The sequence below is a fragment of the Macaca mulatta genome, chromosome 19 (assembly GCF_049350105.2).
Source record: "Macaca mulatta isolate MMU2019108-1 chromosome 19, T2T-MMU8v2.0, whole genome shotgun sequence".
Taxonomy (NCBI): domain Eukaryota; kingdom Metazoa; phylum Chordata; class Mammalia; order Primates; family Cercopithecidae; genus Macaca; species Macaca mulatta.
Window position 1 is genome coordinate 13218477 of NC_133424.1, and position 21184 is coordinate 13239660.

The 21184-nt window shown below is 54.0% G+C and overlaps 4 protein-coding genes and 1 pseudogene across 12 annotated transcripts; 3 read left to right on the plus strand and 2 right to left on the minus strand.

The window, feature by feature from the left end:
• Positions 1–768: 768 nt before the first annotated feature.
• On the minus strand, positions 769–2344 carry WDR83OS (WD repeat domain 83 opposite strand). The gene is given in 4 exon segments (NM_001194406.1): positions 769–1126; positions 1221–1318; positions 1821–1926; positions 2047–2344. Coding segments are annotated over 4 exon segments (321 nt in total). The 5' UTR covers positions 2097–2344; the 3' UTR covers positions 769–1059.
• A 57-nt stretch (positions 2345–2401) lies between these two features.
• On the plus strand, positions 2402–8497 carry WDR83 (WD repeat domain 83). 2 transcript variants are annotated; one of them, NM_001194400.2, is given in 9 exon segments: positions 2402–2586; positions 2670–2790; positions 2873–2978; positions 3264–3312; positions 3396–3522; positions 5568–5635; positions 5729–5837; positions 5922–6036; positions 8191–8488. In NM_001194400.2, coding segments are annotated over 9 exon segments (948 nt in total). In that variant the 5' UTR covers positions 2402–2483; the 3' UTR covers positions 8341–8488.
• On the minus strand, positions 2566–15141 carry DHPS (deoxyhypusine synthase). Of its 7 annotated transcripts, NM_001266077.1 has the most exon segments (17): positions 2566–2586; positions 2670–2790; positions 2873–2978; positions 3264–3313; positions 3397–3522; positions 5568–5636; positions 5730–5839; positions 5924–6037; positions 8192–8598; positions 8682–8807; positions 9782–9885; positions 9965–10070; positions 12760–12846; positions 12926–13022; positions 13104–13225; positions 13464–13628; positions 14823–15058. In NM_001266077.1, coding segments are annotated over 9 exon segments (1110 nt in total). In that variant the 5' UTR covers positions 15030–15058; the 3' UTR covers positions 2566–2586; positions 2670–2790; positions 2873–2978; positions 3264–3313; positions 3397–3522; positions 5568–5636; positions 5730–5839; positions 5924–6037; positions 8192–8502.
• LOC144336683 (uncharacterized) lies at positions 9134–10207 on the plus strand (annotated as a pseudogene). Its single transcript, XR_013409003.1, has one exon. The product of XR_013409003.1 is annotated as an uncharacterized LOC144336683 (transcript).
• Positions 15135–21142, plus strand: GNG14 (G protein subunit gamma 14). Its single transcript, XM_077977913.1, is given in 6 exon segments — positions 15135–15263; positions 16530–16627; positions 16837–17165; positions 20725–20806; positions 20808–20896; positions 20899–21142. Coding segments are annotated over 4 exon segments (405 nt in total). The 5' UTR covers positions 15135–15263; positions 16530–16627; positions 16837–17047; the 3' UTR covers positions 21015–21142.
• Positions 21143–21184: the final 42 nt, after the last annotated feature.

Sequence of the window (21184 nt, forward strand, 5' to 3'; positions counted from 1 at the left end):
TCTCTGATAGAAAACAAAGCCCAGGCCAGGGGCAGTGGCTCAAGCCTGCAATTCCAGCACTTTGGGAGGCCCAGGCTGGTGGATCGCTTGGGCCCGGGAGTTTGAGACCAGCCTGGGCAACATGGGTTGTTTTGTAGAGACGGGTTTGAAAACACAGAATTTGTAATTTTACACAAAATGCAAAAATACAAAAATTAGCTGAGTATGGTGGCACATGCCTGTAATCCCAGCTACTTGGGAGACTGAGGCAGGAGAATCGCTTGAACCTGGGAGGCGGAGGTTGCAGTGAGCTGAGATCAAGATCATGCCATTGCATGCCAGCCTGGACAACAAGAGCAAAACTCTGTCTCAAAAAAACAAAAATAACTGGGCATGGTAGCACGCATGTGTGGTCCCAGTTATGTGGGAGGCTGAGATGGGAGGATTGCTTGAGCCCAGGAGTTTGAGGGTGCAGTAACCAGAGATTGTGCCACTGCACTCAGCCTGCATGGCATATCTTTTTTCAAGAAAAAAAGAAAAAGAAAAGGAAACCAAAGCCCAGATTATCTAGGTCATCAGGGCCATCTGGTGAGTTGCCAGAGGGCAGAAGTCACTGTCTTGTTCCTAGCACCTGACTTAAGACACAAAGTTTATGAAGTTTATGACTTAAGACACAAAGTTTATCAAGCGAACAGCCAGAAGTTTCCAGACTGGGGCTCCACACCAGGCCTATGGAGCTAGAGCCCTTTCCCCCAGCTAGAAGGAACGCCCCAATGAACAGAAGAGGCTGACAGCCAGAGTGAAAAACTTTATTATTAACAGGCGACAACAAGAAAGCAAATGAATACCCTTAGAACATGGACAGCATCTCCCCCAGCAGCAGGCAGGGGAAAGGAGGCAGGAGGGGTAGGCCTAGGGTGTTCCCTAGGAAAGGGCCAGGTTCCCTCCATCCAGCTGGAGGCACTGAGACAGCCTCATTCAGGGAAGTCCAGGATGGCAGCTGAGGGCAGCAGGTTGAGCAGCCAAAGCCCAGGCCTAGTGGATAAACAGGGTCCAAAATGTGACCTTTCTAGGCTGATATCACCACGGGGGCGTCATGGGCTGAGGATTCTGCAGATAGGACATCACCACGGCAGAGATGGACAGCCTGAGACAGGAGAGAGGTGTCAGTCCAGGATGGGCAGGCTGGAGTCCCCCCACCCCTTACTCAAGAGTCACTCGTTCTCTCGGCCAAGTCTCACATGAAGCTACTCATCATTTGCTTCGTGTCCTCCGAGCTCCGAGAGTTGGCAAAGCTGATGAAGGAGCAGTAGACAGCGACCCAAGCACACCACTTCAGCTGGGGAAAGGTAGGTGGGTGGGCAGGTCAGTGAAAGGCACAACAATGAGTCCCGAAGCCACCTTTCCAGACACCAGTTCATGCCCACTGATTCCATCTGATGCAGCTGGGACCTTGCCCCCCGGAACTCCTCAGTCCCACCTGCTCATGGCATACTCCAGATACATGGTTTCTAGTCCTACTGCCTGGACTGCGTCTCTCAGGGCCAAGACTCTGACATCCCACATGCTTAAGACCCTGCCCCTTTCCACGAGTCCCCTCCAAGTTGCTTCAAAGCCTGGCCCCACCCGCAGACCAATCTGCCACATCCCCGCCCTGACCCGAATTCTTGACTTCACCAAAGACTGGGGCTTTCTTGGCCCAGCGTCATCCCAGCCCCACTCCCGGCCGATCTCAGGTCCTGCCTCATCAGCAATGACAAGACGCCCGGCTTCATTCCAAACCCGCCCCCGGGCCTCGTTCTCAGGTCCAACTACACCCACAGAAGCTCAATCCCGCCCACCTTAAGCATGAGGCCGCACATGCTGAAGATCATGCCCAGCAGGTTCATGTAGTCCGGCGTCGGGTCGTCCAAGGCCGGGTTACATTCGCTGGGCGGGGGCTTGTACCTGCGACAGGCTCGAGGGTCAGGGGCGCTCAGGTCCTGTCCCCGGGATAGACAGACGCTTCCCAGGGCCCCGATCCACACCCCCAACCCGAACCCGTGGCCACGACGCTGGCGTCCTCACCTAAGCACTTTGTTCGGCCTCCGTGGGTCCGACATATTGTTAGTAGACATAGCGACTCGAAGGCCAGGTCACGCCTCTTCCGCTGCAGAAATTGCAGCTTCCGGCGTGCAAGCTGAGGGCGGATTTTAGAGTCACACCCGAGGCCCTCACATTTCCGTTCCTCATGACAGAGACTTGGACTCCTCCTACCCAGAGATCGGAAATTTAGGAGAATCCAGAAGCCTTCCTTGCAAAGGGGAAATGGGGAAAAGAACCTGAAATCGGGCTTCAATAGTTCCAACAAGAGCACCCAAATGCCAAAATGATGAACCCGGAAGTGATAAACAGGAAGTAGTTCAGGAAGAACAATAATAAGGTTACACCCAAGCGTGGGTTTCGAAGGCGCGGAATCTTCCATACAGATCGATTTAAGGCGGCGAGGAAGGGGTCCTGGGACTATGGCTTTCCCTGAGCCAAAGCCGCGGCCTCCGGAGCTGCCGCAGAAACGGTTGAAGACGCTGGACTGCGGGCAAGGGGCGGTGCGAGCCGTACGATTTAATGGTGAGCGCCTTAGTATTCATTCCGGGTCCTCCTCCCGCCTCCTGAGGTCGGCGGCCCAGTAACCCCCGCCTGGTGTTCCCCAGTGGATGGCAATTACTGCCTGACGTGCGGCAGTGACAAGACCCTGAAGCTATGGAACCCGCTTCGGGGGACGCTGCTGCGGACGTACAGCGGCCACGGCTACGAGGTGCTGGATGCGGCCGGGTGAGCCGGGGGCCAGGCTGGGATGGGAGCGCTGAGGCTGGGATCCGAGGTCGATGCTGATCTTCCTCCTCCTTTACTCCAGCTCCTTTGACAACAGCAGTCTCTGCTCCGGCGGCGGGGACAAGGCGGTGGTTCTGTGGGATGTGGCATCAGGACAGGTCGTGCGCAAATTCCGGGGCCATGCAGGGGTGAGTGAAAGCCTGGAGACCCTCATTCGAGCGGAGGGGACCCGTATTAGCGCACAGGTGGTGATGAAGCCACCCCCATTACACCGTAAGGATCCCTTCCCCAGATGACGATCCCCCGCTCCGCATGCCAGGCTAGGCAGTCACCAACCCCTGTCCTTGCTGTTCCCCCAAAACCTTTCACCTCCCCTTCTAACCTTTGCCCTTGCTTTAACCGACACTGGGAACCCTGCCTTTATCCCAGTCCTCCAAAGTCCAGCCTCCTCTGAGTGGCAATAACTTTCTCAGAAGGTGAACACGGTGCAGTTTAATGAAGAGGCCACAGTTATCCTGTCCGGTGAGTCTGGGACCTACGCAGGGGGGTCCAGGATGCTGCCCTTCCCCTCCAAACCTGACCTCACCATCATGCTGGCCTCACAGGCTCTATTGATTCCAGTATCCGCTGTTGGGATTGCCGCTCACGGAGGCCTGAGCCAGTGCAAACGCTGGATGAGGCCAGAGATGGCGTGTCCAGTGTGAAGGTGTCAGACCACGAGGTCCTGACAGGGTGAGTGGAGCCAGGACCTGGTCTCAGCCGAGGTGCTACTGGGAATCATAGCTGCCCCCATGCTCAGATTAAAACCTACTCTCAGCTGGGCACAGTGGCACACAGCTGTAGTCTCAGCTACTTGGGAGGCTGAGGTGGAAGGATCACTTGAGCCCAAGAGTTTGAGGGACCACTGCACTCCATGCTGGGTGAAAGTGAGACTGTCTAAAAAATAAAATAATAATCAAGCCGGGCATGGTGGCTCACACCTATAATCCCAGCACTTTTGGAGGCCGAGGAGGGCAGATCACTTGAGGTCAGGAGTTTGAGACCAGCCTGGCCAACATAGTGAAATCCCGTCTCTACTAAAAATAAAAAAATTAGCCGGGTGTGGTGATGGGAGCCTGTAATCCCAGCTACTTGGGAGGCTGAGGCAGGAGAATCACCTGAACCCGGGAGTTGGAGGTTGCAATGAGCCGAGATTGTGCCACTGCACTCCAGCCTGGGCAACAGAGTGAGACTCCGTCTCAAAAAAAAAAAAAAGATAAAATGAAACGATTTAAAAAGTTAAATAAAAATAGACCGGGTGTGGTGGCTCACGCCTGTAATCCCAGCACTTTGGGAGGCTGAGGCAGGCGGATCCTGAGGTCAGGAGATCGAGACCATTCTGGCTAACACGCTGAAACCCTGTCTCTACTAAAAATTCAAAAAATTAGCTGGGCGTAGTGGCAGGTGCCTGTAGTCCCAGCTACTTGGGATGCTGAGGCAGGAGAATGGCGTGAACCCGGGAGGCAGAGCTTGCTGTGAGCCAAGATTGCACCGCTACACTCCAGCCTGGGCATCAGAGCGAGACTTCGTCTCAAAAATAAATAAACAAAACAAATTTAAAAAAATAATCATAAGGAAATTTTTTTTTTTTTTTTTTTTTTTTTTTTTTTTAAGATAGAGTCTGTGTCGCCAGGCTGGAGTACAGCGACGTGATCTTGGCTCACTGCAACCTCCAGCTCCCGGGTTCAGGCAATTATCCTGCCTCAGCCTCCTGAGTAGCTGGGACTACAGGCATACGCCACCACGCCTGGCTAATTTTTGTATTTTTAGTAGAGACGGGGTTTCACCATGTTGGCCAGGAGGGTCTCCATCTCTTGACCTTGTGATCCGCCTGCCTCGGCCTCCTAAAGTGCTGGATTTACAGGCGTGAGCCACCGCGCCCGGCCGAAATAATATATTTTCTATTCATTAAGTGGAAGTGAAGAGATCATCATAAAGATCTTCACATTGAGAAGGCGGAGGAGAAGGAGGAGGAGGGGTTGGTCTTGGTGTCTCAGGGCTGATAGAGGCAGAAGAAAATCCACATATAAGTGGACTGCTTCAGTTCAAACCCTGTTGTTCATGGATCAACTGTACTTTGAAAAGTGCTCCCTCTGGTGGCTGTGGGGGTGCAGGGAGACCAGAGCAGTCTAGATGATGGTGCTGGGTAGTGGGGAAAGTGGTGGGACTGAGTACTGAGGAGGAGGAGCTGGAGAATACAGAAGAGGGAATTGGGCCAGGTGGGGTGGCTCATGTCTGTAATCCCAGCACTTTGGGAGGCTAAGGCGGGCGGATCACCTGAGGTTGGGAGTTCAACACCAGCCTGACCAACATGGAGAAACCCTGTCTCTACTAAAAATACAAAATTAGCAGGGCATGGTGGCGCATGCCTGTAATCCCATCTACTCAGGAGGCTGAGGCAGGAGAATCGTTTGAACCTGGGAGGCAGAGGTTGCAGTGAGCCGAGATCAGGCCATTGCACTCCAGCCTGGGCAACAAGAGCAAAACTCTCTCAAAAAAAAAAAAAAAAGAAAGAAAAGGGAGAATCGGAAGGTCGCCAAGGGTTTGGAAAAGGGGTGTGGGTCTTGGAAACGATGCAGTAAGACCTGACTGGCCCTGGGCCTGAGTCTCAAGGCCAGAGCTTCAGAATTCCACTCCTGTGCACTGGAAGAGCAGGCCCAGCGGGCTGGGAAGGCACAGGGCTGCCTGGAGCCATGGAGCCTAGGCAAGGCTCCCGCTGGATCTACCCTCTCCCGCAGCTCCGTGGACGGCCGCATGAGACGCTATGACCTGAGGATGGGCCAGCTCTTCTCAGACTACGTGGGCAGTGAGTGTGGCCGGAGATGTGAGACAGGCAGGGAAGATGGGGGGCCAGCCAGGGGCACCCCAGCCTCACTCACCTATCCGTCCCTCCTCCAAGGCCCCATCACCTGCACCTGCTTCAGCCGGGACGGGCAGTGCACCCTGGTGTCCAGTCTGGACTCCACATTGCGGCTCCTGGACAAAGACACAGGGGAGCTGCTGGGCGAGTGAGTCCTTGTGGTGGTGGGGATCTCTTCCCTCCTCTCCCACCTCTGGAGAGGACCAAGCCCCCCGATCCTGTCCACCCTTAGGTACAAGGGCCATAAGAACCAGGAGTACAAGCTGGACTGCTGCCTAAGCGAGCGTGACACACATGTGGTCAGCTGCTCTGAGGACGGGAAGGTGTTCTTCTGGGACCTGGTGGAGGTGAGGTGACCCCAGCCTTATTTCATACCTGAAGGCTAGGATCTTCTTTTTTCTTTTTTGAGACAAGTCTTGCTCTGTCGCCCAGGCTAGAGTGCGGTGGCCCGATCTTGGCTCACTATAAACTCCGCCTCCCAAATTCAAGCGATTCTTCTGCCTCAGCCTCTGAGTAGTTGGGATTGTAGGTGCATGCCACTATGCCCGGCTAATTTGTGTATTTTTAGTAGAGACAGGGTTTCACCATGTTGGTCAGGCTGGTCTTGTACTCCTGACCTCATGATCTGCCCACTTCAGCCTTCCAAAGTGCTGGGATTACAGGCCTGAGCCACCACGCCTGGCCCTTTTTCCTTTTTTTGAGATGGAGTCTCATGCTGTTGCCCAGGCTGGAATGTGGTGGCGCCATCTCAGCTTACTGCAACCTCTGCCCCCCAGGGTTCAGGTGATTCTCATGTCTCAGCCTCCCGAGTAGCTGGGATTACAGGCCCCCACCACCACACCTGGCTAATTTTTGTATTTTTAGTACAGACAGGGTTTCACCATGTTGGCCAGGCTGGTCTCAAACTCCTGACCTCAAGTGATCCACCCGCCTCGGCCTCCCAGAGTGCTGAGATTACAGGCCTGAGCCACCGTGCCCAGCTTGGGCTAGATGAGAAGGTGAGGCAGGAAGGGCATTCCAGGCAAAGGGAACAGCATATGTTGTGTAGAGGTGTGGCCAGCGCATGCGTCAGTCAGGAAACAAAGGCTTCAGGGTGGCGGCAGCTGCGGCAAGATCCAGGTTAGGCTGGGCCACAGATGCCAGGCCAAGCAACTGGCACTGACCCCTGGGCAAGGGGGAGCCGACGGCCATGTCTAACCCTGGGTGAGACAGAGCTGTAGTCATTCAAGAAACTGGAGCTACATCTGAGCATCCCTGTGCATGTTTTCAAGCCCTGAGCCCTGTCCTTGACATGTCCCAGCCTGGTGGGGAGTTAGGCCAGAAATAGACCATCCTGGTGTAGTGGGGTCAGAACTGGGGGAATCTTGGCCAAGGAGACATCAGCGCTGGGCTTGGCCAGGGGAACTAAGGCCCGTAAGAGGATGGAGGGAACCAGAGGCCCCTGGACTTGGCAGACAAGCTGTTGCTTTAGGAACTAAGATAGCAAGAATGTTCCACCTATTTCTTGTGGGCCCAGTAGAACAGAAGTTGCATTGGAGGGCAGACACATCAAGGGACATTTTCAAGGTGGAAAGAGGAACCATGGCTTGCTTGAGGAACTGTTTGCATTGGTGGTGACCAGGGGAAGTGGGGATCATGGGTGCTGCCAAGTGGACAGGATGGAGCCCAGCTTGTGGCAGGGAACACGCAAGCTGCGAGCAAGGCATGCTCCAAGCATGGTAGTGGCAGAAAATCAGCGGTCTCTGGACACAGTGTAGAAGCAGAGCCAAGAGGAATGACTGATAGAGGAACGTGTGGTACAAGAAAAAGACTCCCGGCCAGGAGCAGTGACTCACACCTGTCATCCCAGCACTTTGGGAGGCCGAGGGGGGTGGATCCATGAGGTCAGGAGATAAAGATCATCCTGGCCAACATGGTGAAACCCCGTCTGTACTAAAAATACAAAAATTAGCTGGGCATGGTTGTGTGTGCCTGTAATCCCAGCTACTCAGGAGGCTGAGGCAGGAGAACCCCTTGAACCAGGGAGTTGGAGGTTGCAGTGAGCCGAGATTGCACCACTGCACTCCAGCCTGTCAACAGAGCGAGACTGTCTCAAAAAAAAAAAAGAAAAAGGCTCCCAAAGCCAGGCGCGGTGGCTCACACCTGTAATCCCAGCACTTTGGGAGGCCAAGGCAGGAGGATCACTTGAGGCCAGGAGTTCCAGACCAGCCTGGTCAACATGGTAAGACCCCATCTCTGTTATTTTAAAAAATGAAAAGTCAATAAAAGAGGCTCCCAAGACATGCAGCCTGAACACCTGGTAGGACAGAGCTACTGTGGGTCTCAGTCTGGGGTAGGTTCATTTTGCAGTGTCCAGGAGGCAATTAGAGGCAGGTGGCTGAAGGTCAGGCGAGAGGTGACTGAGAGCTTCAGGCAGGACTGAGATGGGGGGTGCCCAGGGACCTCAGGAACGAGGGGACAGCCCAGCCACAAATAACCACTCCCTACCCCTCGCTCCACAGGGTGCCCTGGCTCTGGCCCTGCCTGTGGGTCATGGCGTGGTGCAGTCGTTGGCCTACCACCCCACGGAGCCCTGCCTGCTGACCGCCATGGGGGGCAGCGTCCAGTGCTGGCGGGAAGAGACCTATGAGGCAGAGGATGGAGCAGGCTGAAGCCAGGGGACCCACCAACAGGACCAAGGACCGAGACACAGATGCGGAAGGACTGCAGAGACCATTTTATTCTAGAGACGTGGCTGACCAAAAAGTAGGGGAGGGGCTGGGTCTGCAAATTAATAAATAGAGGAAGGGGTAAGACCTTGGGACAGCAGCTGCTCAGTCCTCGTTCTTCTCATGCATGAAGGCATCTATCTTCTGGGCAAAGGTTTCAGCCACGAGCAGGGGGAAGACCAGGGAAGCGTCGGCATAGACCTGGGTAGGGGGGAACCTGGGTAAGCCATGGGTCCCACGCCCAAGGTCCCAAAGACCCTGTGCCCCACCCAGTCAGCCCTTACCTTGACGGGCTGTGCATCCACCCGGATCTTGCCCCAGGAGACAGCCTCGTCTGGTCGGGCACCCGAGTCGGAGCCATCAAACTCCTGGGCTGTGTTGATGTAGACAGCATAGTCGGCCCCGTTCCGCTGTGGGGAGAGGAGGGGCACGGCGGGCCCAGCCAGCCAGTCACAGGAGACAGACACAGAGGGAGGACACCATAGCCAAACAGGCTGAGAGGTGTGTCCCAGATGAAGGAAGCCCTTTGCAGGCCCTCGCTCCCAGACAGGGCCCATGTCAATGTCTGGGGTCACTAGAGCTGCCGGGCAACAACGGCCCGTGTTTCCCCAGACCCAGCAGCCAGGTGTCAACAACCTGCCCCATCGGCAAGGCAGGAGCTGCCAGCAACTGTATCCTCAGAAGCCCTCCAAATCCAACCACCTCCTGCCTCCATGGTGCCCATCCTGATCCCTGCATGGTCACCACCGTCCTGGACTGGAGTTCTCACTCACCTGCCACCATCTGTTCACCACATGGCCACCAGGGGGAGCATGGGAACCCGAGTCAAGTCCTCTCCCACCTCCCTCAGGGCAAAGACCAAAGCCGCGCCTCAGCCCACAGGGCCCAGCAGACTGCCTGTGGCACCTCGCTGCATCACCTCCTGGCCCTCACCACTCCACTTTCCCTCACCAGGTTCCCAGCTGTTCCTGGATTACTTCAGGCACCCCAGAGCCTTTGCACTGGCTGTTCCCTCTCCTGAGAACTTTGCAATCCAGAAGCTCAATCCTACCACAGCAGCTGCAACTCCTGGCACGGGAGACAACCACATGGCTCCTGGGAGATGCCTCCCCAAACCCCTGCTCCCAGCTCATACTTCCAGAAGCCTCCTTCCAAAACCCCTTGTTAGACAGAACCCCTTTCTCTTATCCCATCATCTAGTATTCTCCATAGCAATGACTGCCCCGACATGGATGTCACTTGTTTGCTATCTCCCCTACTAGAACATCAGTCCCAGGGGAGCAGGGATCCTGGTTTGTCTAGTTCATGCTGTCTCCTCAGCGCATGGCATAGGCCTAGCACACAGCACGTCTGCACAGTGGGCCGAAGCACCACCCCCACTCACCATGAGGTTGGCATTGGCGATGTGGTGCTTGACCACGCCCCCGCCCAGAATGATCATCCCAGTGCCCTTGGCAAAGATGGCCTGCGTGTTGATGAGCCTCAGGTCTGGGGAAAGAGGGTCTAAGTCAGGCCTTGGACTCAGCCGGCCCTCCTTCCCATCTCCTCTGTGGCCCCAGCGCCTCACCCTCAACGATGTCCAGGACCAGGCCCGGGTTCTTGTAGGAATGGAAGAAGATCATGTCGCCCAGCGAGCCGTCTGTAAGTGCGGGACTAAACACAGGGATGTGGTTCTGCAAAGAACATAACAGGACAGTGGCTGGAGCTCAGAGCCTCGTCCCCATGCCGGCTGCATCACTCTCTGACTGTGGGCGGGGTGCCTAATTTATCTAGGACTGTTTCCTCAATTATAAAATAAGCGTAACAGTAACACCTCTCACAGATGAGGCCTATATGAGAAAACCCACAGAAAATACTTAGGATAGTGCCCGGCACGTAAAGAACCAGCCTATTCTTAGCTTGCTGAGCTGTTTCTTTCTCTTTTTTTTTTCTGAGATGGAGTTTCACTTGTTGCCCTGGTTGAAGTGCAATAGCACAATCTTGACTCACTGCAACCTCTGCCTCCTGGGTTCCAGTGATTCCCCTGCTTCAGCCTCCGGAGTAGCTAGGATTACAGGCATGTGCCACCACACTCAGCTAATTTTGTTTTTTTTTTTTTTTTTTTTTTCTGAGACGGAGTCTCGCTCTGTCACCCAGGCTGGAGTGCAGTGGCCGGATCTCAGCTCACTGCAAGCTTCGCCTCCCGGGTTCACGCCATTCTCCTGCCTCAGCCTCCCGAGTAGCTGGGACTACAGGCGCCTGCCACCTCGCCCGGCTAAGTTTTTGTATTTTTAGTAGAGACGGGGTTTCACTGTGTTAGCCAGGATGGTCTCGATCTCCTGACCTCGTGATCCGCCCGTCTCGGCCTCCCAAAGTGCTGGGATTACAGGCTTGAGCCACCGCGCCCGGCCTGCTTTTTTTTTTTTTTTTTAGTAGAGATGGGGTTTCACCATGTTGGCCGGGCTGGTCTTGAACTCCTGACTTCAGATGATCCACCACTTCGGCCTCCCAAAGTACTGGGATTACAAGCATGAGCCACTGTGCCCGACCCTCTATCTCTTTTCTAAAGAGCCAGCTTGTGGCCGGGCGCGATGGCTTGCACCTATAATCCCAGCACTTTGGGAGGCCGAGGCGAGTGGATCGCCTGAGGTTGAGAGCTCGAGACCAGCCTGACCAACATGGAGAAACCCCGTCTCTACAAAAAATGCAAAATTAGCCAGGCATGGTGGCACATGCCTGTAATCCCAGCTACTTGGGAACTTGGGAGGTTGAAGCAAGAGAAATGCTTGAACCCAGGAGGTAGAGGTTGCTGTGAGCCAAGATCGCACCATTGAACTCCAGCCTGGCCAACAAGAGTGAAACTCTGTTTAAAAAAAAAAAAAAAAAAAAAAAAAAGAGCCAGCTTGTACAACATGGTGAGTCCCCATCTCTACAAAAAAAATTGGCCAGGCATGGTGGCAAGCACCTGTAGTCCCAGCTACTCAGCAGGCTGAGGCAGGAAAACCGATTGAGCCCAGAAGTTCAAGACAGCAGTGAGTCATTATTGTGCCATTGCACTCCTGCCTGGGCAACAGAGTGAGACCCTGTCTCGTAAAAAAGAAAGAATAGGTAGGCTGGGTGTGGTGGCTCACATCTGTAATCCCAGTACTTTGGGAGGCCAAGGCGGGCGGATCACTTGAGGTCAGGAGTTCAACACCAGCCTGGCCAACATGGTGAACCCCCATCTGTACAAAAATACAAAAATTAGCTGGGCATGATGGTGGGCGCATGTAATCCCAGCTACTCAGTAGGCTGAGGCGGGAGAATCACTTTAACTTGGGAGGCGGAGGTTGCAGTGAGCTGAAATCATACCATTGCACTCCAGCCTGGGTGACAGAGTAAGACTCTGTCTCAAAAAAAAAAGAGGGCTAGGCACAGTGGCTCACGCCTTTAATCCCAGCACTTTGGGAGGCCGAGGTAGGCCGAGGTGGGCGGATCACGAGGTCAGGAGATGGAGACCAGCCTGGCTAACACAGTGAAACGCCATCTCTACTGAAAATACAAAAGATTAGCTGGGTGTGTCGGCGGACGCCTGTAGTCCCAGCTACTTGGCAGACTGAGGCAGGAGAATGGTGTAAACCCAGGAGGCGGAGCTTGCAGAGAGCCAAGATCGCCACTGCACTCCAGCCTGGGCAACACAGCGAGACTCCGTCTCAAAAAAAAAAAAAAGGGTAGGCAGCCTTTTTCTTTTTTTCCAGATTCTGATTATCTAATTAAAGGGAGTGGCTATCTCTTATTTTATAGCCTCTGGGAGTGTGGGACCCAGAGCCAGGCCCCAGGGGAGTCGCTAAGTGCTGCCCCTACTGTTCCAGAGATAGTCTGGGAGGAACATAAGGATGCTGAGGCCCCACTAGTTATCTGTGTGACTAGGGACAAAATTACCTAGCCTGGCCAGGCACAGTGGCTCATGCCTCTAATCCCAGCACTTTGGGAGGCCAAGGTGGGAGGATTGCCTGAAGCCAGGAGTTCAAGACCAGCCTGGGCAACATACGGAGCCCCCCCGCCCCATCTCTACAAAACAATTTTAAAATTAGCTGGTCATGGTGGCATGTGCCTGTGGTCCCAGCTACTCGAGAGGCTGAGGTGGGAGGACTGCTTGGCCCCAGGAGGTTGAGGCTGCAGTGAGCTGTGATCACATCACTGCACTCCAGCCTAGGTGACAGAGCCAGATCCTGTCTCAAAAAAAAAAAAAAAAAAAAAAAATTTACCATGCCTATCTGTGTTTGAGTCTCCTCATCTAAGCGTGAGGATGCTGAGAATAACAGTGGTGAATCCCCAGGTGGCTGGAAAGATGAAGTAACACATGTCAAAGTCTGGCTACTTTGCCCCTGCTTAGGTCCTCACCTTCTGGGCCCAGTAATACACGGACTCTGGGTTGTTGATCTCCTTGCCCAGCCGGGCGATCATCTTAGAAGGCGTCCACTTTACACCCTAGGAGAGGAGGTGAGCTTCAGGCCATGCCTCCCCTGACTCCCACTGGACTGGCCCCTCCAGGTTGCCCCAGCCCCACCTCTGTGTTCTGCTCCAGCACCATCTGGTCCAGAATGGGCATCAGCCAGTCCTCAAACTTGCAGTAATTGTCATTGGGCACCAGCAGGTTTCCGATCCTGAGGACGGGAAGCATGTGGGCATCAGGCCCCAGGACCCTTGGTCCAGCTCCCCTGCCCAGCACCACTCAGGGTTCTTACCTATTGATTCCGTTCTCCCGGAGCTCCTTCCCCCTGAGGCTAAACTCGCCCAAGTATGTGGGCGCCAGGCACTTGATGAGGTCCTCCTCCACGCCGCCAGCTGTGGTCACCAATACATCCACCTGCAGCCACAGGGCAGTGAAGTTGGCCCAAGAAGGAAGCCCCGGCCCTCATTCTGGGCAGGACTTCTAACCTCATCCTTGTCCAGTGACTCCTACGAGGGAGCTCTGCTACAAAACAAAACTCGATTCTGTTCCTCTGCTTGTAACAGACTCCTATCTCCCCATCTCACTTAAACGATCAATAACTGCATCGCCCATTGACCCAGAGGCCAAGGCCACGGCCCCACCAGGTCCCCACCATGTTGTGCTGCACAAGGTAGCGAATGGTCTCACGGATGCCTGAACTGATGAGGTTGGATGTATATCCCAGGAAAATGGTGCAGCCGGTAAGTGGGCGGCGGCTCTGGGTCAGGTCTGCATGCTGGTCTTCATCCTGTGACAGTGGTTCCAGCTTCTTCTCGATCTGAGAGTAAGAGCCAGGTCGAGTTAAGCACTGGCGTTAAATCCCAGACCCAGGACTCCAGGTGGGCTCCAGAAACAGATTTCACCCCAGGCCCTGCACAGTCAGGGATATAGGACCAGTTCTACAGGAGACCAAGGTACATCTCCTGTGCAAACTCTGCCCCTTCCCAGACCAGATCTCAGGACACGCGTTAAGGATTTGCCCCCACCCTTTTTTTTTAGACAGAGTTTCACTCTTGTTGCCCAGGCTAGAGTGCAATGGCGCAATTTTGGCTCACCGCAACCTCCGTCTCTCAAGTTCAAGCAATTCTCCTGCCTCAGCCTCCCAAGTAGCTGAGATTACAGGCATGTCTTTTTAGTAGAGACGGGGTTTCTCCATGTTGGTCAGGCTGGTCTCGAACTCTCGACCTCAGGTGATCCGCCCGCCTCAGCCTCCCAAAATGCTGAGATTACAGGCGTGAGCCACCATGCCCGGCCTTTTTTTTTTTTTTTTTTTTTTTTTTGAGACAGAGTATGGCTCTGTCACCAGACTGGATTGCAGTGGCGCGATCTCGCTGCAACCTTCCGGGTTGAAGCGATTCTCCTGCCTCAGCCTCCGGAGTAGCTGGGACTACAGGCGCGCATCACCATGCCCGGCTAATTTTTTGAATTTTAGTAGAGACAGGGTTTCACCATGTTGGCCAGGCTGGTCTCGAACTCCTGATCTAGTGATCCACCCGCCTCGGCTTCCCAAAATGCTGGGATTACAGGCATAAGCCACCGCGCCCAGCCAGCCCCCACGTTTTTAGGAATCAGAGAGCATCTCCTTTCAGATCCGGTCCCTTCCCCGCTGGGAAAAGCAAATCTAAATTCAATCACCGCCCAGACTTAGGCTCCTCCTCCCAAATCCTCCCTTAACTTGTATAGCCTCAGGCTCCGCCCATTCCAGAAAGCTTTAAATTTACCTGGAACCCGCTCCCACACCGAGAATCAGTCCTTGCCTCCTCGGGCTACCGTACTACCCTGTAACTACTACAGTGCAAAATCCCCTTCCCAGGACAGAAACTCCCGCCCAGAATAGGTCCCGCCTTCCTCCAACTATTGGGCCGCTCAAATAAAAGACACATCCCCTCCACTGGAAGCCCTGCCCCCGTACCGCACTGGTTCTGCAAGCCACGCCCCTCCGCGTCCCTAGAAGTCCCGCCCCCGTCCTCACCATGGCATTGACTTGCTGTACAGCGCGCCCGAAGTTGGTGGCCTGGAAGCCGGTGGTGCCGAAGGCTTTCAGCAGCGCGCGGTAATCCACACCACGGTTGAAGTCGTAGCCCCGAACCTGGGTGCTTTCGGGCGGCAACGTCGAGCTGTGCTTTAGCACGGCGGCCAGCGCCGCCGCTGGCGCCTCCCGTTCCGGGGAACCTTCCATGCGCCTGTAGCCAGCTCTCGAGTCACAGCGGCCCCTAGCCGGGCTTACGGCGGCCCAGAAACGCGTTAATCCCCGACGCGTGCGTCTCGCAGGAGCACAGGAAGTAGGGAATGCGTTTTTGGAAGAAAGACCGGAAGTTGATTTTTCACGTGACCATTTTTAGGCCCTGTAAACCTGGTCGCCGCCATCTTTGCGCATGTGTTCCGTAATACGGAAGCCGCGAGGAGCCTTTAGGTCTTGTCTTTTTCTTTTTTCTTTCTTTCTTTTGTCTTTCTTCTTTCTTTCTTTCTTTCTTCCTTTCTTTCTTTCGTTTCTTTGTTCTTTCTTTCCTTCCTTCCTTCCTTTTCTTTCCTTCCTTTCTTTCCTTTTCCCTCTCTCCCTCCCTCCCTCCCGTCCTCCTTCCTTCCTTCCTTTCTTCTTTCATTCGATACAGGGTTTCACTCTTGTCGCCCAGGCTGGAGTGCAATTGCGCAATCTCAGCTCACTGCAACCTCCACCTTCCGGGTTCAAGCGATTCTCCTTCCTCAGCCTCCCAAGTAGCTGGGACTACAGGCATACACCACCACGCGCGGCTAATTTTGTATTTTTAGTAGAGACAGGGTTTCTCTTTGTTGGTCAGACTGGTCTCGAACTTCCGACCTCAGGTGATCCGCCCGCCTCGGGCCTCCCAAAGTGCTGGGATTACAGGCGTGAGCCACCGCGCCAGGCCTTTACGCCTTTTCATGTGTTCCCGACTTCGCATGAAGATTCTTTTTTATTTGTATTATTTATTTAATTTATTTTTGAGACAGTTATACTCTTGTTACGCAGGCTGGAGTGCAGTGTTGCAATCTCGGCTCACGGCAAACCCTGCTCCCCTAATTCAAGCGATTCTCCTGCCTCAGCCTCCCGAGTTGCTGGGATTATAGGCACCCACCACCACGCCTGGCTAATTTTCGTATTTTCAGTAGAGACGGCATTTCACCATGTTGACAAGGCTGGTTCTGACCTCACGTGATCCGTCCGCCTCGGCCTTCCAAAGTGCTGGGATTACAGGCGTGAGCCACTGCCCCCAGCCAAGATTTTAATGCCGCCTGCTGGAGACCCACCGCTTTGCCGGCGCTCGCCCATTCGTTTCTGTTCTGTCCCCTCGGGAGGAGACGCTGGTTTTGTTGTTGTTACCTTTTTTTTTTTTTTTTTTTTTGAGACGGAGTCTTGCTCTGTCGCCCAGGCTGGAGTGCAGTGGCCGGATCTCAGCTCACTGCAAGCTCCGCCTCCCGGGTTCACGCCATTCTCCTGCCTCAGCCTCCCAAGTAGCTGAGACTACAGGCGCCCGCCACCTCGCCCGGCTAGTTTTTTGTATTTTTTAGTAGAGACGGGGTTTCACCGTGTTAGCCAGGATGGTCTGGATCTCCTGACCTCATGATCCACCCATCTCGGCCTCCCAAAGTGCTGGGATTACAGGCTTGAGCCACCGCGCCTGGCCTGCTGTTGTTTGATAGGGTCTCACTCTGTCGCCAGGCTGGAGTGCTGTGACGCGATCTCGGCCCACTGCAACCTCCGACTCCCGAACTCAGGTCATCTTCCCACCCCAGCATCCCGACAAGCTGGGACTACAGGTGTGTACCACCGTCCCCAGGTAATTTTTTTTATGAGGATCGCTTCTTAAGCGTCACCCATGGACAGGATTTCCATCACCAGGCAGTGTTAGATACAGTTCCAGCCTTCCTCGGCCACTTTTGTCTAATGGGATAGTGAGCCTAGTTCGTGCCCTCACAAGTCTCCAAAGCCTTCACATGCTGCATAACGTTTTGTTCTTCCTTTATAGCTGCAGCTATCACCTCCACCTCCTCTGGGAAGCCTTCCCTGAACTTCCACTGGGTCAGTGGCCTCTTCTGGGACCCAGGGCTGCCGTCTCTTTCCCACCAGCAAGACTGTGAGACCCTCAATGTCGTCTGCACCTCAAACGCACCCTCCTAACAGTGCATACGGTCAACAGGATTATTCACTCACTGTACAATTCATGCAGTCTATTCTCTATGGTGGACTCTGTGTTAGGCACTAAGGATTTCGTGGTGAACAAGACCAAGATGTGGACTCTTTCCTACTGGAGCTCACAATCTGATTGGGAAGATAGAAAGCTAACAACAATGGTGAGTACAATCAGCTTTTTTTTTTTTTTTTTTTTTTTTTTGAGACGGAGTTTCACTCTTGTTGCCCAGGCTGGAGTGCAATGGCATGATCTCAACTCACTGTAACCTCTGCCTCCCGGTTTTTCAAGTGATTCTCTTGCCTCAGCCTCCCAGGTAGCTGGGATTACAGGCATGCACCATCACGCCCGGCTAATTCTTGTATTTTTAGTAGAGACAGGGTTTCACTATGTTGGTCAGGCTGGTCTCGAACTCCTGACATCAGGTGATCCACCTGCCTTGGCCTCCCAAAGTGCTAGGATTACAGGTGTGAGCCACCGCGCCCAGCGCAATCAGGATTTAAACAGGATGATTTGAGTCTTTAGGTGGAGGAGTTGGGTATTTTCGTTGGAGTGATGGGTGAAGAACGCCAAGGAGGTGAGATTTGAGCCAAAGCCAGAAGGCTGAGAAAATCTCCATATGTGAAGATGCAGGGAGGCCATTCCCTGCACGTGGGTGGACAGAACAGCAAAAGCCCTGAGGCTGGAATGAGCCTACCTAGTTGGAGGAGCCAGACATCCTCCTTGACATCCTCACTTGGATCTCAAAGTTGCCCCCTCAGTTCCCTCTCTACCTATCCCTGGTCTTTCTGCATCTCAGCAAATGGCCCCACCCTTCACTCATCCACTAGACTGAAAAATAGGGATTGGGGCTGGGCACGGTGGCTCACACCTGTAATCCCAGCACTTTGGGAGGCCAAGGTGGGCGGATCACCTGAGGTTAGGAGTTAGAGACCAGCCTGACATGGCAAAACCCCGTCTCTACTAAAAAATACAAAAATTAGCCAGGTGTGGTAGCACACACCTGTAATCCCAGCTACTCAGGAGGCTGAGGCAGGAGAATCACTTGAACCCAGGAGGTGGAGGTTGCAGCGAGTCGAGATGGTGCCCCTGCACTCTAGTCTGGGCAACAGAGCAAAACTCCATCTCAAAAATAAATAAAAATTTAAAATGAGGAGTGGAGCTTGCTGTCTCCCCTTTTTGCACACCCCACATCCATCCTTCTCAGCATGTCTACCAACCTCTACCTATAAAGTAGGTCCGAAATCCAGGTATTTTCTTTATCCTCATAGCCTACAAGGTGGCTTTGGTCTTCTTCAATCCATCTCCCACCTAACAGCTAAGATCAGAGAGCTTTTTTTTCCTTTTTTTTTTTTTTTTTTTGATGCAGGGTCTCACTCTATCATCAGGGCTAGAGTGCAACAGGACAATCACACCTCACCGCAGCTTCAACCTCCTGGCCTCAAGTCATCCTCCCACTTCAGTCTCCCCAGTAGCTGGGACTACAGACACATGCCACAGCTCCTTAACCATAAATCAAACACGTCACGGTTAAAACCTCCTAATGGTAGCTTCCCCCTGGGAGTAAAATCCAAGCTTTTCACAGTGGCCTTAAAGGGCACCTCTCAACCTCCCTGCTTCCACCTCCCACCATGTTGGCCCGCCCTCCCTCTCTCCTATCCAGCTACATGGACCTCTTTGCTGTTCGTGGAACCCACCAAGCTCTTTTTTGTCCAAGTAGCCATGTACTTGCTGGTCCCCCTGCCTAGAACACCCCATTTCTCAGTTCCTTCTCCTTTGGGCCTAAGTTAAAATGTCACCTCCTCTGAGAGGCCTGCCCTGACCACTCCTCCCCCCTTTACCTTGATTTTATTCTTCTTTCATATTCTCTTTCAGATGTATGCTCTTTCACTGAGTACATTTTCTGCTGTCCATCCCTGCCTGACTAGAAAGGCAGCTCCATGAGGGCAGGGTTTTGTCTTGTTTCATTGCTCATTTTGGCTTTTTGCACAGTGCTGGGCACATATTAGAATCTCAGGTGGGGCAAGGCTCAGTGGCTTATGCCTATAATTCCTTTGGAAGGCCAAGGATCGTTTGAGGTCAGGAGTTCAAGACCAGCCTGGGCAACATAGTAAGAACCATCTCTACAAAAAGTTAAAAACATAAATTAGCAGGGCATGGTGGCTCACGCCTATAATTCTAGCTAATCAGGAGGCTGAGGTGAGAGGATCACCTGAGCCCAGGAGTTTGAAGTTACAGTGAGCTATGATTGTACCATTGCACTCCAGCCTGGACAGAGCGAGAACCTGGGCTTTAAAAAAAAAGGCCAGGGGGCCGGGCGCGGTAGCTCAAGCCTGTAATCCCAGCACTTTGGGAGGCTGAGACGGGCGGATCACGAGGTCAGGAGATCGAGACCATGCTGGTTAACACGGTGAAACCCCGTCTCTACTAAAAAATACAAAAAATTAGCCGGGTGAGGTGGCGGGCGCCTGTAGTCCCAGCTACTCGGGAGGCTGAGGCAGGAGAATGGCGTGAACCCGGGAGGCGGAGCTTGCAGTGAGCTGAGATCCGGCCACTGCACTCCAGCCTGGGTGACAGCGCGAGACTCCGTCTCAAAAAAAAAAAAAAAAAAAAAAAGGCCAGGCATGATGGCTCACACCTGTAATCCCAGCACTTTGGGAGGCCAAAGCAGGTGGATCACCTGAGGTCGGGAGTTCAAGACCAGCCTGACCAACATGGTGAAACCTCGTCTCTACTAAAACTGCTAAAAATTAGCTGAGCATGGTGGCACATGCCTGTAATCCCAGCTACTCGAGAGGCTGAGGCAGGAGAATCACTTGAACCCAGAAGGTGGAGGGTGCAGTGAGCTGAAATCGCGCCATTGTACTCTAGCCAGGGCAACGAGCGAAACACCATCTCAAAAAAAAAATTAGCCGGGTGTGGTGGCTGGCATACGCCTGTAATCCCAGCTACTCAGGAGGCTGAGGCAGGAGAATCACTTGAGCCTGGGAGATGGAGGTTGAAAGTGAGCTGAGATCGCACCACTGCACTCCAGCCTGGGTAACAGAGCAAGACTCTCAAAAAAAAAAAAGAAAAAAAGGCCGGACGCGGTGGCTCAAGCCTGTAATCCCAGCACTTTGGGAGGCCGAGACGGGCGGATCACGAGGCCAGGAGATCGAGACCATCCTGGCTAACACAGTGAAACCCCGTCTCTACTAAAAAAATACAAAAAACTAGCCGGGCGAGGTGGCGGGCGCCTGTAGTCCCAGCTACTCGGGAGGCTGAGGCAGAATGACGTAAACCTGGGAGGCGGAGCTTGCAGTGAGCTGAGATCCGGCCACTGTACTCCAGCCCAGGCGACAGAGTGAGACTCGGTCTCAAAAAAAAAAAAAAGAGAATGAAGGTATTGGAGATTTGGGCCTGAGCAGTGGTGAGAGCAGGAGAGGCAAGGCTGCATGTCGGAGATGGCAAAGTCTGACAAAGCAGATGTGTTGGGAACAGTTAGCAGGAGATCCAGCAGGTCAAGGGGAGGCCAGGGCCTCCTCGCTCCCCCAGCCAAGGCACACAGCCCACAGGGACCCAGGTGACACATGACACCAGGGCAGCCACAGGCCCTCCTGGGACAGGGACCCCCTCAGCCGAGGCAGCTGCTGCTGCTGCAGCTGGTGACATTTCACTCCATGAGAGTCCTGGCTTCAAAGTCTCTGCAGGGGTAGCAGAAGGAGAAAAGAGGTTTGGAGAGGACAGGCCGGATTGGGGAGGGAGCAGTGGAGCAGCTCCGGATAAAGGTGGGCATCGACCGAGTGAAGGTGAGGGTCGGGGCCAGTGCAGAGTGGGAAGAGGTGGAAACACATGGGCCAGGGGACAGGTACATGCCCATGTCTGATCTGACTGACCCAGTTGGTCTGCAGGTGTCCAAGGTGGCCGCCGATCTGCTGCAGTTCTGCACAGAGCAGGCCAAGAGCAACCATTTCCTTGTAGGCATCCCAGCCGCCACGAACCCCTTCAAGGAGAAGAAGCCCTGTGCCATCCTATGAACCCAGGACAATGCCACCCTGTGGCCTGGGCAAACCAGGGGACTTCAATAAACATGAAGTGAATAATTCTCAGGGCATGGCTGAGCCCGGCTGAGATGGGAGACCAGAGGGACTTTGGGCTTGCAAGGGCCAGGTACACACCTGGCCCAGCCTCCCTCCCCGGCCTGACC